The sequence below is a fragment of the Colius striatus genome, chromosome 7 (genome assembly GCF_028858725.1).
Source record: "Colius striatus isolate bColStr4 chromosome 7, bColStr4.1.hap1, whole genome shotgun sequence".
NCBI lineage: Eukaryota > Metazoa > Chordata > Aves > Coliiformes > Coliidae > Colius > Colius striatus.
The window spans coordinates 13913660-13925807 of NC_084765.1; the positions used below are offsets into that span (position 1 = coordinate 13913660).

Sequence of the window (12148 nt, forward strand, 5' to 3'; positions counted from 1 at the left end):
AAAGTTAAAATGATGATTGTATTTACATTGTTCTTCCAATTACTTACAAATGACAGCAAGAGTCACTATCCTGAACTGGTTCAGATCTCCTTAAGCTTTCTGCACATGAGGCAGATTCACATTACCTGCAATGATTCTATCAACCTCTCCAATTTTGTTTCCCCTTTTACTTCCCTCCTCCTCCCACCTAATTCTTTCTGCACTTTCAATTCTTTCTTCTGTCAGTTTTCTTCCCCATGCATGGCCCAACAACAATAAAATACGTTTACTGTGAATGACTAGGTCTTCAGAATGACTAGAACTTCAGACTACCAGATCAAAAATCCAGTTTAGGCACAGACACAAACCACACAGCTGGTCTAGAGCAGCAACAACCACTGCCCAGATCTGACACTGCAGGTCAGCACTTTGGAAATGAGAGCCACACATCTGCTCCACCTTGAAAATTGTCCATTTACATGCAGCTTTTTGAAAGGGTCAAAAGTTTCTAAGACACCAACCATTTAGAGACAACACAAGCTTATTTGATGGAAATTTATTGTTTCAGTAAGTCATAGCCAGCTCTTATGCGACCAGGGCAGAAGCTGTCGAGGATTCACTAAAAAGATAAGGAGAGAGAGAGAGAAATATTAATTGCAAAGGCAGTTTTCTAAAATAGTTGCCATGAACAGTGCTTCAGCTCAAAGCTTTCACTAACAATCATGACCTTAATCACTACCTGTCTAAAATTTTCATAAGTAAATATCTCACCCTTCCTGTTAAAAAATACATACAAGGATAACAGCACAAAACTAAACACTCAAGTATCTGACGAGTTACACTTGAGTCTTTTCAGAGATTCCACTCGGACATCTATGGGAATTGTCCTACATTGGCTGAATTTTCCTAGAGAAAAACTATCAATTACTTTAATTTTTCCCACAGCTAAGCCATCTCAATTTTTCAAGCAACATCAATTATAAAAGTTACTGAGTAAGCACCAGACTGCAGTTTGTACAAAGTATTAGACTTCACTCATGAGATGATTATTTTCTCGAAGTGTGATGACAGTCATTTTACCCAGCAGTAAGTTCCATTAACTTACCAGTTAATATTAACGAAACTGCCTGTTCTTTGCTGCCTGGTTTACTTACCTACATGCCTGATCCAGATACCCTTTTGCCCTTCCAATAACAGTCCCAGCAGGTTGTTTATAAAACATATGATACCTCAGTGAAAATAGTAACAGAAGACTTACTACTTCCAGTTGGGTGGCAGCACTCTCTTGGTTTTGTAGTAGCGAGCCAACCTGTGGATTCTGCTTTCAATCAGGATCAGGCGGAACTTGGCATCTTTATCCTTGAAAAGAAAGTTATATTACAACCAAGCACTACATTGGCTTGTCAGTGATGTTCAATTCAGTTGTACTCTAAGTACAATGACCATTCTCCTTTAACAAAAGGTCTCCTCAATGCCCTAAGTCCACTAAAAGGCAGTGGCTAACAGGGTGTACACCAAGAGTTGTAAATGAACTACTATTTGGAAAAAAAACAAAACCAAACCCAGAGAGTTATCTACCCAAATCAGCACTTACCTTTCTGTTTCTCTCCAGATGTTTGCGAACAGCAACAGCTTTCTTAATCAGATGATAAAGATCCTCTGGAAGGTCTGGGGCCAGTCCCTTCGATTTGAGGATTCTCAAAATTTTGTTGCCAGTAACAAAGCGAACCTGGGCAACACCATGGGAATCCCTCAGGATCACACCTGGAACAAACATTGACACATCACATTGAAAAGAAAAACCTCACACAAACAAATCTTTTGAAACTAACCTCACAATTACAAGACATCCAAATGGTCTTCTCTAAATTGAAAGTCTGATGGAAACTGCGACAAGTGGTAGACAACCAGTATGCAAGATGCAACTTACCAAAGCTGAAGCACTTTATCAGATTGCACTTAACAGACAACTAACCCACCACTAACCTATATTTAGGCAGCTTAACATACTGAGTGCTGCAGTATTATTAGGAAATGTTCAACAGGACTCACGAGAGCTAGGCATTCTTTCATCCTTTTCTCTACGGTTAACAAAGATGTCACAGATGTCTTCACTCTAAAAAATGTCCAGTATATGCAGCACATGATTACACTGCATAGCTGATGACCACAAACATTGGTAGCAGCCTACACTTATGTATGCATAAGCACAGAGCTGAACTCTGTACAGTGCCTGCCTCAGTAAGCTCCTAAACATAAGGCTGCTGGCATCAGAGATGAGACGTCAAGTTTATCTCCAAGAAACTGGGCAGAGAAAACCTCCCTGTAACACCTGTTAGTGGATATTCCTAGCAACAGGTTGTAAGAGTAAACAGATGCTTCACATTTTCTGCCTAAAAGCCCGCAACTACTTGCTCCTTGCAGGAATGAGGCAGATGACATTTTCTGTGGTATCTTGACAGTGAATACACAGGTATATCAGAAAACCTAGATTTTCTTCATGTTACCTAAGACAGGCTGAAGGAACAATTGCATTATTACAGTAAGAAAAATGTATTTTGTCTCCCTTTAGGATTGGTAAGCCTTACCAATTTGCGAGGGAGTCAGGCCCTTCTTAGCCAGCTTGTAGATCTGTTCCTTTACATCATCAGAAGTAAGTTTCAGCCACTAAGGAAAATTAGAAAAAAACCCAACCATTAACAGTTCTTAATACAGAGATATAGGTTAGCTACACAGAATTTCTCTGTAAGTAGTAAAAACAGATGCTTTGTCACTGTTGGAAAAGCAATCAAGAACTGAAATTGTACTTCTACTGATCCAGAAACTTTAAGATATTGTGAACATATAGGACTAGCAAGACATGGTGGAGGAAAGCAGAGGTGAGGGAAAAAAGCCTCCAATCAGCTGCTTTATCATCTGTTTAACTGCCACACTGGAAGCATGAATACAAATTTACAGAGGAAAAAAATCCACTACCATTGAGAAAAAAACTCTTATTTGGGCCTTTGACAGAAATACAAAATCAAAAACTATTTAGCTATCTCTTAGTAAAACACCTCAAGATTAATGAAAGCCAGACTTTAAGTATACAAAGTAATCAAAAGAAATTAAACAAATGGATCTACTCAAAGAAGATTGTACCTTATCTACTACTTTTATGTGAAGTTGTGCACAGTTGCTTCTGTGATTTTCAAGGGGAGGACCCGCTAGGTAACCCCCACTCTTTTAACGAGCTACAAAAGCTAAGGCTTTTTTTCCCTTTTTAATACTCTATCATTATGAAATAGAGCAGCATAGCAAAAAAAATGTATTTGGAAGTGCTCTAAAGATTACAAATCAAAAGACAATATAGGTAAAACTAAGCAAAACTACATTAGTGTTTGAGCATCTTGGCAATTATTAAGTACTGACCCGTGAGCCGTACTTCAAGTAGTTTAACATTATCTTACTTTAAACAGTATTCTTTTATTTATGCTTTTTTTGCTTTAACATTTCTGTTTACCTGCTTTTCAGTACATGCATTGCCACATGCAACACAAATTTATTTTTCTGCCAAAAAAAAAATCCTCTAAAACACAGTCTCATAAAGAAAGACAAATGAAGCTTGGTTAGCTGACAGGTAAGCCCTGAAGTGGAAGGACTTTGAGTGAACTAAGCACATGCTGATGTTACAATGTTAGCGCCCTGAGCAGCAAATTACTATTGGGAAGAGTTTAGAAAACAATTAGTTTATTACACAGTGGCAACAAGCAAACTTTGACATTAAGGGAATAACTTAATCTTCATGAATTATCAACATACAGACGAAAAGTAATTGAACCAGCACTTGAAGAGAGGTACAAAGACGAAAAAGTATCACCAAAAAGTATCACTATTCTTCAAGGCTAGAAGGGGCCTGGAAAGATCATCTAGTCCGAAGATATCTTTTTACTCAACAAATCCTATAACAAGGAAACGACTCTTGCATCCTCGGTATCCTAAAGCCCTCAGGCAAGTAGCATTTTATCAGACTATACTTTAGACCCCTTCCATCTATGATTCTGTGACAGATTTGCTTGCTGTATTGCTCTTCCTCGGCTCTACTAAGCTGCCGTGAGGGATGCGCACGGTACGGGAGGATACTTACTGTTGGCACGCTGCGTCTGTAGGGCAAAGCTGACTGGGACAGGCCCTTTCTGTGAGGAAAAAGCAGATCACAAGCTAAGCGGGACTGGACAAGCCCGCCTGCCGCCCCGGCCCTGCCACACGGCTCCCGGCTGCGGACACTTCCTGCAGGGCCCTACCCAGCCAAGGAGCGCGGCCTGCGGCCTCCCTGCAACCGGGGCCGCCGCTGCACGGCCTGCCCCGGGACAACGCCGAGAACAGGAGCCCAGGCATCGGGAACGTGCCCCTCTCCGGGGCCGGCCAAAGGAACCCGCGCCTCAGCACAGGCTTTCCCCACTGCCGCCATACCCCACGGCTACTCGCCTCCCCTTCTGGCCCCACACATACCGCATCGCTCCCGCAACAGACTTTTTGCTCCCACCCCCATCCACGGCGTCTTTTCAGCACCCACTTCAGCCGCGGGCCGGCCCTGTGCCCCCTCCCCGTGCCCCGGCCCCGCCGCTTACCCGGGAGCGTGCATGCGACCCATGATGGCGACGGCGAGAAAGAAGGAGGCAGGCGAAGCGGCGCCCCTCCCGCCGCGCTTCCGCAGGAAAGGGCGGCCCCGCGCCCGGCCCCGCCCCGCGCCCGCCGCCCCCAATCCGCGGCCCCGCTCGCAGCCCAATCCGCGGCTCCGGCCCCGCGCCGCGCCCGCCGCCCCCAATCCGCGGCCCCGCTCGCAGCCCAATCCGCGGCTCCGGCCCCGCTCGCAGCCCAATCCGCGGCTCCGGCCCCGCGCCGCGCCCGCCGCCGCCGCGCGAGGGCCCAGCTTGCAGCGCGTTCCCGCTCCCCGGCGCCGCGCGGTGCCCGCGGCCTCAGGGGCCGCCCCATCCCCAGCACGTGCGGGCCGGGGAAGACAGGCACGGCACACCCTGGGGTTTCACTCAGAGTGGTGGTTAATGTACTTACAGGAGAGTGTCTGAGCCACGTTGAACCCGTTTGGTACGGGCAGGGCCGAGGCCAGGACTGCACACCTTTATTAACGACCTCCTTTAATTAAAGTATTTGATTCTTACAGCTGTATAGACGAAGGGAGGCAAACGCTTCGCTCTCCCTGCGTGTCATCACCGCTGGCGTGAGCTGAGTCACCGTGTCGAAGTGCAGAGCAGGGGGGAGTGGGGGGAAGGAGTTCTACCCAGCCCGAACGTCTATCCAAGGCCCCAGCTGCGTCAGAGACAGAGAGCTGGACGTCATAAAAAGGCTGTAAGAAACATTTCAGTGCAAAGTTCTAGGTTAATAGAGAAAAGGAGGAGCTCTTAGCGCAAGCTGTTACTTTGAAACACCAAACCACGGTCTGTATAGGCAAGTATATTTCTGGCTGCAGGTCCAACAAAAGGGTTTATTCTTTTTATTAAACAATATAAAAAGCAGTTAAAACTACGCTTTCAAGCATTGTACTGGTAAATTCCATCTCAATTGAGCATCTTTCACATCCATTTTTTTCATTTGTAGTACATTAAAGTTTTATTGCAACAATCATTTCTTACTTGAGAATAGTGCAAAGAGGTGTAAGCTTGAGTTGTTCCTCTACATGTGAGGAGAGGCCAAGGCCAGATCCCCCAGATACAATAAAAGCCATGACCATAGAAAGCTCCAGCCAGTGACTATTTTGAAAAGGAAGGGAAAGGCACAAAAATGAGTTAAGCTATGAAGAAGATTAAATCAGAAGTCAGGACAAGTGCTAAACAATAATACAGTACTATTGAGTTTTGTTTGTTTTTTTTAACCAGACAACTGTTAAAACTGCAAATCATTTTAAAAATTATTTTAGTTTATTTATATTTTGTGCTGTAAGACACTGTGCTTTAATAGCAAACTGCAAAAAAGGCAGTACATATTGCTTTCATTTTATTTCACAACGGAACGTTTCACAAAAACAGTAGTCTACTTTCCTGTGTTTAAGTGACTTGTGATTCTAATGATGGAATGAAGTAAGTCTCAAAAGCATCAAGTGAGCAGGAAATATATTGAGTTAGTTATGTAGTTTATTATTTACAGGCTATATACTAAATGAAAAATACACAGAAGAGGCCTAATAAAACTGGGAGTTGTTAGGGCCCATTAGTTCTCAACCCAGTTTCTAACATTCAAGATGTTCTTAACTTCTTATTTGCAATAATTCCTACAAAATTGGACCGTGACTATTTTAGGCACCAGGAGATTCAAGTTTACTTCTCTCTTCTGTAGTGAAGGGAGATTGGTCAGTAGCAGGGGAAGGAAAATCAGATTACCAGGTTTTTAGCGTTGGGTATATAGAAGGCTTTCCTCATATTGTGTCGTCATTCACAGGTACATATTATACTTTAAAATTTTGCTCGAGTCTTAATTAGTGGTGATAGTCTGTCTTGCTTCAAGATTTAGTACAAAAGAAAAGTGTGCAACTTGGTTTAGACAGAATATAAACACCAAGTAAGGTGAGTAAAAAGGCTATACCTCTAGTACAGAAACACCTAATTAAGTAACCAGTGGTATTAACAGGAGATAGTGACATTTATACTCTGCTGTCACAATATAGTTCCTTGGAATTAAGTACTTCGAGTGGAATTCTTACTGGGAGTGAGAAACAGTGCTGCTGTGAACTGCTAGAAATAAAGTGACCAAGTTCCTCTCTCAAAGCTCTGTTAATGCAGCTCATTTCTATCCTACAATTCTGCCAGCACTTGTGCTTTCTAACTAGAGGCCATCCTTTACCTGAAGGTACAGCTTCAAATGCCACTTTGGATTTAGTGTTTGAATGTGTTCCACATTTCATGACTGCAGTATTTGAAAGTTCTAGAAATCAAGATATTTCAAAACACTGGGAAGCTGGGCATGTTTCATACGGCACCACAATCAGGCAGTCTTCAGTTTTTGGAGATCATGGTTAGAAGATGGGGTACAAAAAATCTGTATGCAATAAGGTATGAAGATCAGTGTAGGTGATGTTATTTGTAAATAACACATCTCAGGAAAAGACTTCCAGTAGGACCTGCAAGGTATCAAACGTGAGAACATTTCCCCTTTTTTAAAGAGCTGAAAGTTAACATGTGTACATATTTAAATACCAGAAGTGAGGTAAAAGAGAAGCATTTGAATTATAAGGCACCATTATTTACAACTTCTGTTATTGGCATTCACTCCAATAAGTCTTAGAGAAGCATGAATCTGGGATTAAATGCAACGCTAAGGAATTCTTTCAGCCCTTCAACCTTCATTTCTACAGGTGTAGGTGAAGTCACCAATATTTTACCCGTCACTGCTTCTGTGATGTATAGTTACCAGTGGGAATGTAATCATAAAATGTCATTTCTTTGATGTTCTCCAGCATCATGCCATGGATGACACAACACAGTTAAATTAAAAGCAAAAATGCACTGAATCCACAGGCCTAATTATTAAGTTATTGTCTGACCCATCAGCATGGTCAAACTGTTTCTCTTTCACAGATGGTTAAAAAACCCCTTTCTTTACCAACAACTCAAAACATTCACAATGTTTTGATAATATCACATTAAGCATAGACCGGGTTGTCTAGAAGTCCTCAAAATTAGGCTACCTGAACATTGGTCCAACATATCTGTTGAAATGCAGAGTCTCTTATTTTAAGATGCACATGTTATCTTCAAGTAGGAAGATGCTCAAAGCACACGTGAATATAATTGTTCTGGTCTTACTCAGGTGCAGAAATGAGTTCACAGATAGGGTACAGCAGTTAGTCGGTACCAATTAACAGTCTCCTTGCTCAAGTTGAAGTCCTTTAGTGAGAGTGTAATTCCACCCAAGAAAAAGTTCTCACGTAATGATTCTGCACTGAGCACACTTAACTGAAGTTCTCTCTGTTTCAGAGTCTCCATGCTGTATCCACTGTACACAAGCTAGAAGATAAGAAGCCAAGAATGTGTTGGTTATTCAAATGAAATTACACAGATCACCCTTCCTTCTGAGTGCCCAGCCAGTGGCAGAGGTCTTAACTGCACATTATGACCATTCAGCATGTCTGTTTTTCAGAGGATGGAATCTGTATTTTACTTTGAGCGCCCAATGAGCTCCCAGTGTTAAGTGTTTAAAAGGATCAGCGTTTTCAGATGTTACTTCCGAACTCCTTCTCCTCCACATGATTCATCAGTGAATCCAGGGCAGGGGGATCTTTAGTTAAGCTTCCTTTCCTTCTCCCCATCCCTCCACAGAGTCAGTCTGAGAAATGTCTGCATATTTGCAGAAGTACTTTTAACTCCTCTGTTCATTTGGGGGTTTTTTTTGTGGGTTTGGTTTTTTTTTCAGTTTGTTTTGTTTTCAAACAAGTTCCTATTCCATTTCTATATCCTCACAGATTTTTTTTATACAATATTTTAAGTACTGCTTAGAATAAGAAACAATAGCAAACCATAGGGAGTTAACCACATTAAATTTAAACTTGCCATTTCATTGAAAGTTGGATTTCTTGTCTTCCGGGAGATTTTGGTTTTGCGTTTGGATGTTTTGTGTGTATCTGGAAGTAAGTATGTTTTTACATAAGGGTTTGGATCTGCACCATCTTCTGTAACCTACAATCCAAAACCAAGACAAGTTTGGAAACTAGTTAGTACATACCATTTGAATATTTAAGCATCTAGAATTTGCAATCAAGCCAACTCAAGGCAGCAGTTAAAGTTGTCAGTTGGAAAATTTGGAGGAAGAGATATAGTTCCACCATTCCTGCATCAACCTAACTCATGAAGGTAACTGACAAAATGGAAACAGTTTTTGGAAGTAAGCTCAGTGTCTCTACTTACCAGGTCTTTAATGTGCATCACCATGATAAATAGAGTGCTATTTCTATATGATATGGATAACTTCACTTCTCCTCCCACTTTGCCTGAGGTAGGACTTGATGGACTTGCATCTGAAAAAAATATACTATTATTTCGTCTGTCATATTTTACATTTTCATCAGTACTACACTGACTTCTTGTGTGTGGGGGAAAAAAATACAAGCCTTAGGCTGAGTTCAGATTCTAGTTTTATTTCTAGTTCCAGAGGTTTTAAGGATTTTTGCATTCCCTTGTAAGAACCAACTTGGAAAACAGTATTACAAAACTTAGAACAAAATCTTGAGTAATTTAGTCAAGCTATTAAGTAGAGATCAAGTGATTCCGTATATTGTTGCAGTTTTTGGACTGTATTGATTTCCTTGAAATCGCATTCAGGCACACTTGGAAAGACAATGATGCAAAGTTTTTAATGAGGAAAAACTACAGTTAATTAAAAAAAAGATGTAAAAAAAAAAAAAACCAAAACCATTGTAAAGTTGTCATACCACAGTCACTCAATTCATAAACACTGCCTAAAAACATTACCTACCTGTAGGTCTGGCTATTCCATCTATTCCTTCCACTTTGTCATCTCGAAGTAATGGATGGAAAAAAGTATACACAAGATCACACTACATTTTGAAAAAAAAAAACCATATTAGTTTAAGTGTTAACAAGAACTAAGATCTGAAAACTTGCATTGAATTTGTTAAAGATATTTAAACTCACTTCTGCCACTTCTGAAGAACTGTTCATTAGACTCTGTATGTAGCTGTTGAGCTCCACTTTTCTTTTAGCTGCTACATCTTTTATATGTGTTCTCCCCAGGACCATCTTGTTTGGAAAGCTAAAAGGGAAGAAGAGGATAGAGTTTTCAGTTAATTTCTCTGAAGTAAACACAGTAAGATTTCATTGTCATTTTTATCCTGTTGATCATGAATAACAAACACAGCCTGCTAATAGGCAATAACATTATAGGAAGGCAAGGAAACATTTATAGGTAATTGGAATCATAGAATCATTTCGGCTGGAAGAGACTTTTAAGATCATGGAGTCCAGCCTTTGTCCCAGCCCTATCAACCACTAGACCATTTCCCTAAGTGCAACATCTACTCATCTCTTAAACACCTCCAGGGACAGCGACTCCACCACCTCCCTGGGCAGCCCTCCACCACCTCCCTGGGCAGCCCGTTCCAGTGCCTGACAACCCTTTCAGTAAAAAAATTCCTCCTCATAGCCAGCCTGAACCTCCTGTGGTGCAACTTGAGGCGATTTTCTTTTGTTCTATTGCTTGTCACTAGAGAGAACAGACCACCCCTGCCTACCTACAACTTCTTTTCAGGTAGTTGTACAGAGTGATAAGGACTCCCCTGAGTCTTTTTTCCAGGCTAAACAGCCTCAGATCCCTCAGCTGTTCCTTATGTAAGACGTGCTCCAAATCCTTTACTAGCTTGGTAGCCCATCTCTGAATCATCTCCAGTACGTCAGTGTCCTTCTTGTAGAGAGGAGCTCAAAACTGGAAACAGTATTCAAGGTGCGGCCTTACCAAAGCTTAGTACAAGGGAATGATCACCTCCCTCCTCCTGCTGACAACACTGTTCCTGACACAGGCCAGGATGCCATTGGCCTTCTTGGCCACCTGGGCATACTGCTGGCTCATGTTTAGCTGGCTGTCAATCAACACTCCCAGGTCCTTCTCTGCCTGGCAGCTTTCCAGCCATTCTCCAAGCCTGTAGCGCTGCTATAAGCTAATTGCTATAAGTGATTTGACACACAGACTTAAGATGTGGAATTGCTTCTCTGGCACTCCTCCTTAAAAGACAACCATTTTCTCCCTTAATTGCCAACTCTGAGGTCTAGTTTGCCCCTCAGCAGTTCTGTCTCCATTTCAAGCTATTTCTTCCTCCACCCAGCTGGGAGCAGTTTTGCTGCTTCTGTTACAATAGTAATGGGGTGAGTTCAGAACATACCCTGGTAACTTCCAAAGAGGAAAGAGAATGCCAAGTTTGTTGTGGAGTTCCTGGAATTCATCAAATGTTCGGAAGACAAACGTTGGCTCAACTTGCCCTTCTCTCAAAACTCTCACAACATAGATCTGCCCAAAACACAAAAAAACCATTAAGTATTATAAAGCTGACTTAACAAAACAGTTTTCTTAACTCTATCTACTGTGGTAATCCTTCTCCTGAATACCTATCCCAGTAACAGAGTTTGCATTTTCTAGTAGAGTTAGTTAGGATGATAAATAGCCCTGCTATAATGCAAAATAACATCACATGACCTTCCCAGAACATAGATACACCTTTGAAAAGTAACTAAAGCTATGCTGTCTGCATTATCCCTTTTAAGCCTCATTGTAAGTTCACACCTTGTAGCAGGTGCACAAAATTTTAACACATCAGTGTAGGATTACATCTAGGCATGTATCTGTGGGGCCAGAATTACCACAAGACTTTTCAGGTACGGACCACAGAGGAAGCCGATACCTAATTGTTTTCAATCTAATTATCTCAAGATTCTAAAGCATTCCATTTTTAAAGTGATAATTTGGTGAACAGATGTGTTATACAAAAGGAAATTTAAAAACTCCTATGGCTACAGTTATTCTTATTATTATGAAAGGGAAATGAAGGCTGACAAACTGCACAGAAAATTAAATTCAGTTGACTCATTTTATGCGCAGGTGAATTAAACATTTTTTTTAAAATGCACAACTGGGAACAGGTTTAAAAACCCAGATAGAAGAACACTACCTCAATCCTAACAGTTTCCTAGAAGAGGCTTAAACCAGGAGTGCTCAAATACATTTATAATATAGTGATTCAGTACAAAGCTCTTCTTCTTGCTGTATTCAGCTTTATTCTCCCTTCCCTAGCTAGTGTCTTACCAGATTAAGACACTTAAAGCAAATCCAACTTGGAAAGAGATGTACATTTGCATGTATCGATACAGCTCACTTCAAAAAACTTGAGGAAAATGTAATTTGAACTGACTATTCCAGGCCAACAAAAACAGCAGTAGAGAAGTAAAAAAACCTAAACAATACTGAAGATGTTTGCACATCTGCATAGGAATATGAAGAGTAATACAAGTCTTAAAGTGTAACCAAGGTCTATCAAAATCCTGAGGGCAAGTTATAACACTTGCTGACTCTAGTAAGGCTGTCTAGGACTGTAGGTGCATTAGCAGAGGAAATGGGTTTTTTTCACTTAGACGAAGCAAATACAACTGAAATGGAAGGTGAGCACAAAACCAGA

At 41.3% G+C, this 12148-nt stretch overlaps 2 protein-coding genes across 8 annotated transcripts in view; both read right to left on the bottom strand.

Annotated features, from left to right (window-relative positions):
* Positions 1-520: 520 nt before the first annotated feature.
* On the bottom strand, positions 521-4681 carry RPS13 (ribosomal protein S13). The gene is made up of 6 exons (XM_061999343.1): positions 4590-4681; positions 4106-4154; positions 2568-2646; positions 1574-1743; positions 1238-1338; positions 521-598 (listed from the first exon to the last, which is right to left on the bottom strand). The coding sequence occupies exons 1-6, from the start codon at positions 4610-4612 to the stop codon at positions 565-567; spliced, it is 456 nt and encodes a 151-aa protein (XP_061855327.1). The 5' UTR covers positions 4613-4681; the 3' UTR covers positions 521-564.
* Positions 4682-5031: 350 nt separating this feature from the next.
* PIK3C2A (phosphatidylinositol-4-phosphate 3-kinase catalytic subunit type 2 alpha) overlaps positions 5032-12148 on the bottom strand; it is a 63503-nt gene continuing 56386 nt past the window's right edge. For 6 of the 7 annotated variants that reach the window (XM_062000347.1, XM_062000348.1, XM_062000350.1 and 3 more), the window contains 6 exons: positions 10862-10986; positions 9621-9738; positions 9442-9523; positions 8874-8983; positions 8520-8645; positions 5032-7976 (listed from right to left, as the gene is read on the bottom strand). In XM_062000347.1, coding sequence (XP_061856331.1) covers positions 7794-7976; positions 8520-8645; positions 8874-8983; positions 9442-9523; positions 9621-9738; positions 10862-10986 — 744 coding nt within the window. In that variant the 3' untranslated portion in view covers positions 5032-7793. The remainder of the gene's footprint in view (positions 7977-8519; positions 8646-8873; positions 8984-9441; positions 9524-9620; positions 9739-10861; positions 10987-12148) is intronic. The other variant, XR_009819100.1, reaches the window with a different exon arrangement.

Coding starts and splice junctions, on each gene's coding strand:
- RPS13 (XM_061999343.1), bottom strand. CDS start 4,612: ATGGGTCGCATGCACGCTCCCGG. Junction 4,155..4,589: donor GGTCGCATGCACGCTCCCGG/GTAAGCGGCGGG, acceptor TTTTCCTCACAG/AAAGGGCCTGTCCCAGTCAG. Junction 1,339..1,573: donor ATCTGGAGAGAAACAGAAAG/GTAAGTGCTGAT, acceptor TTTCTTTTCAAG/GATAAAGATGCCAAGTTCCG.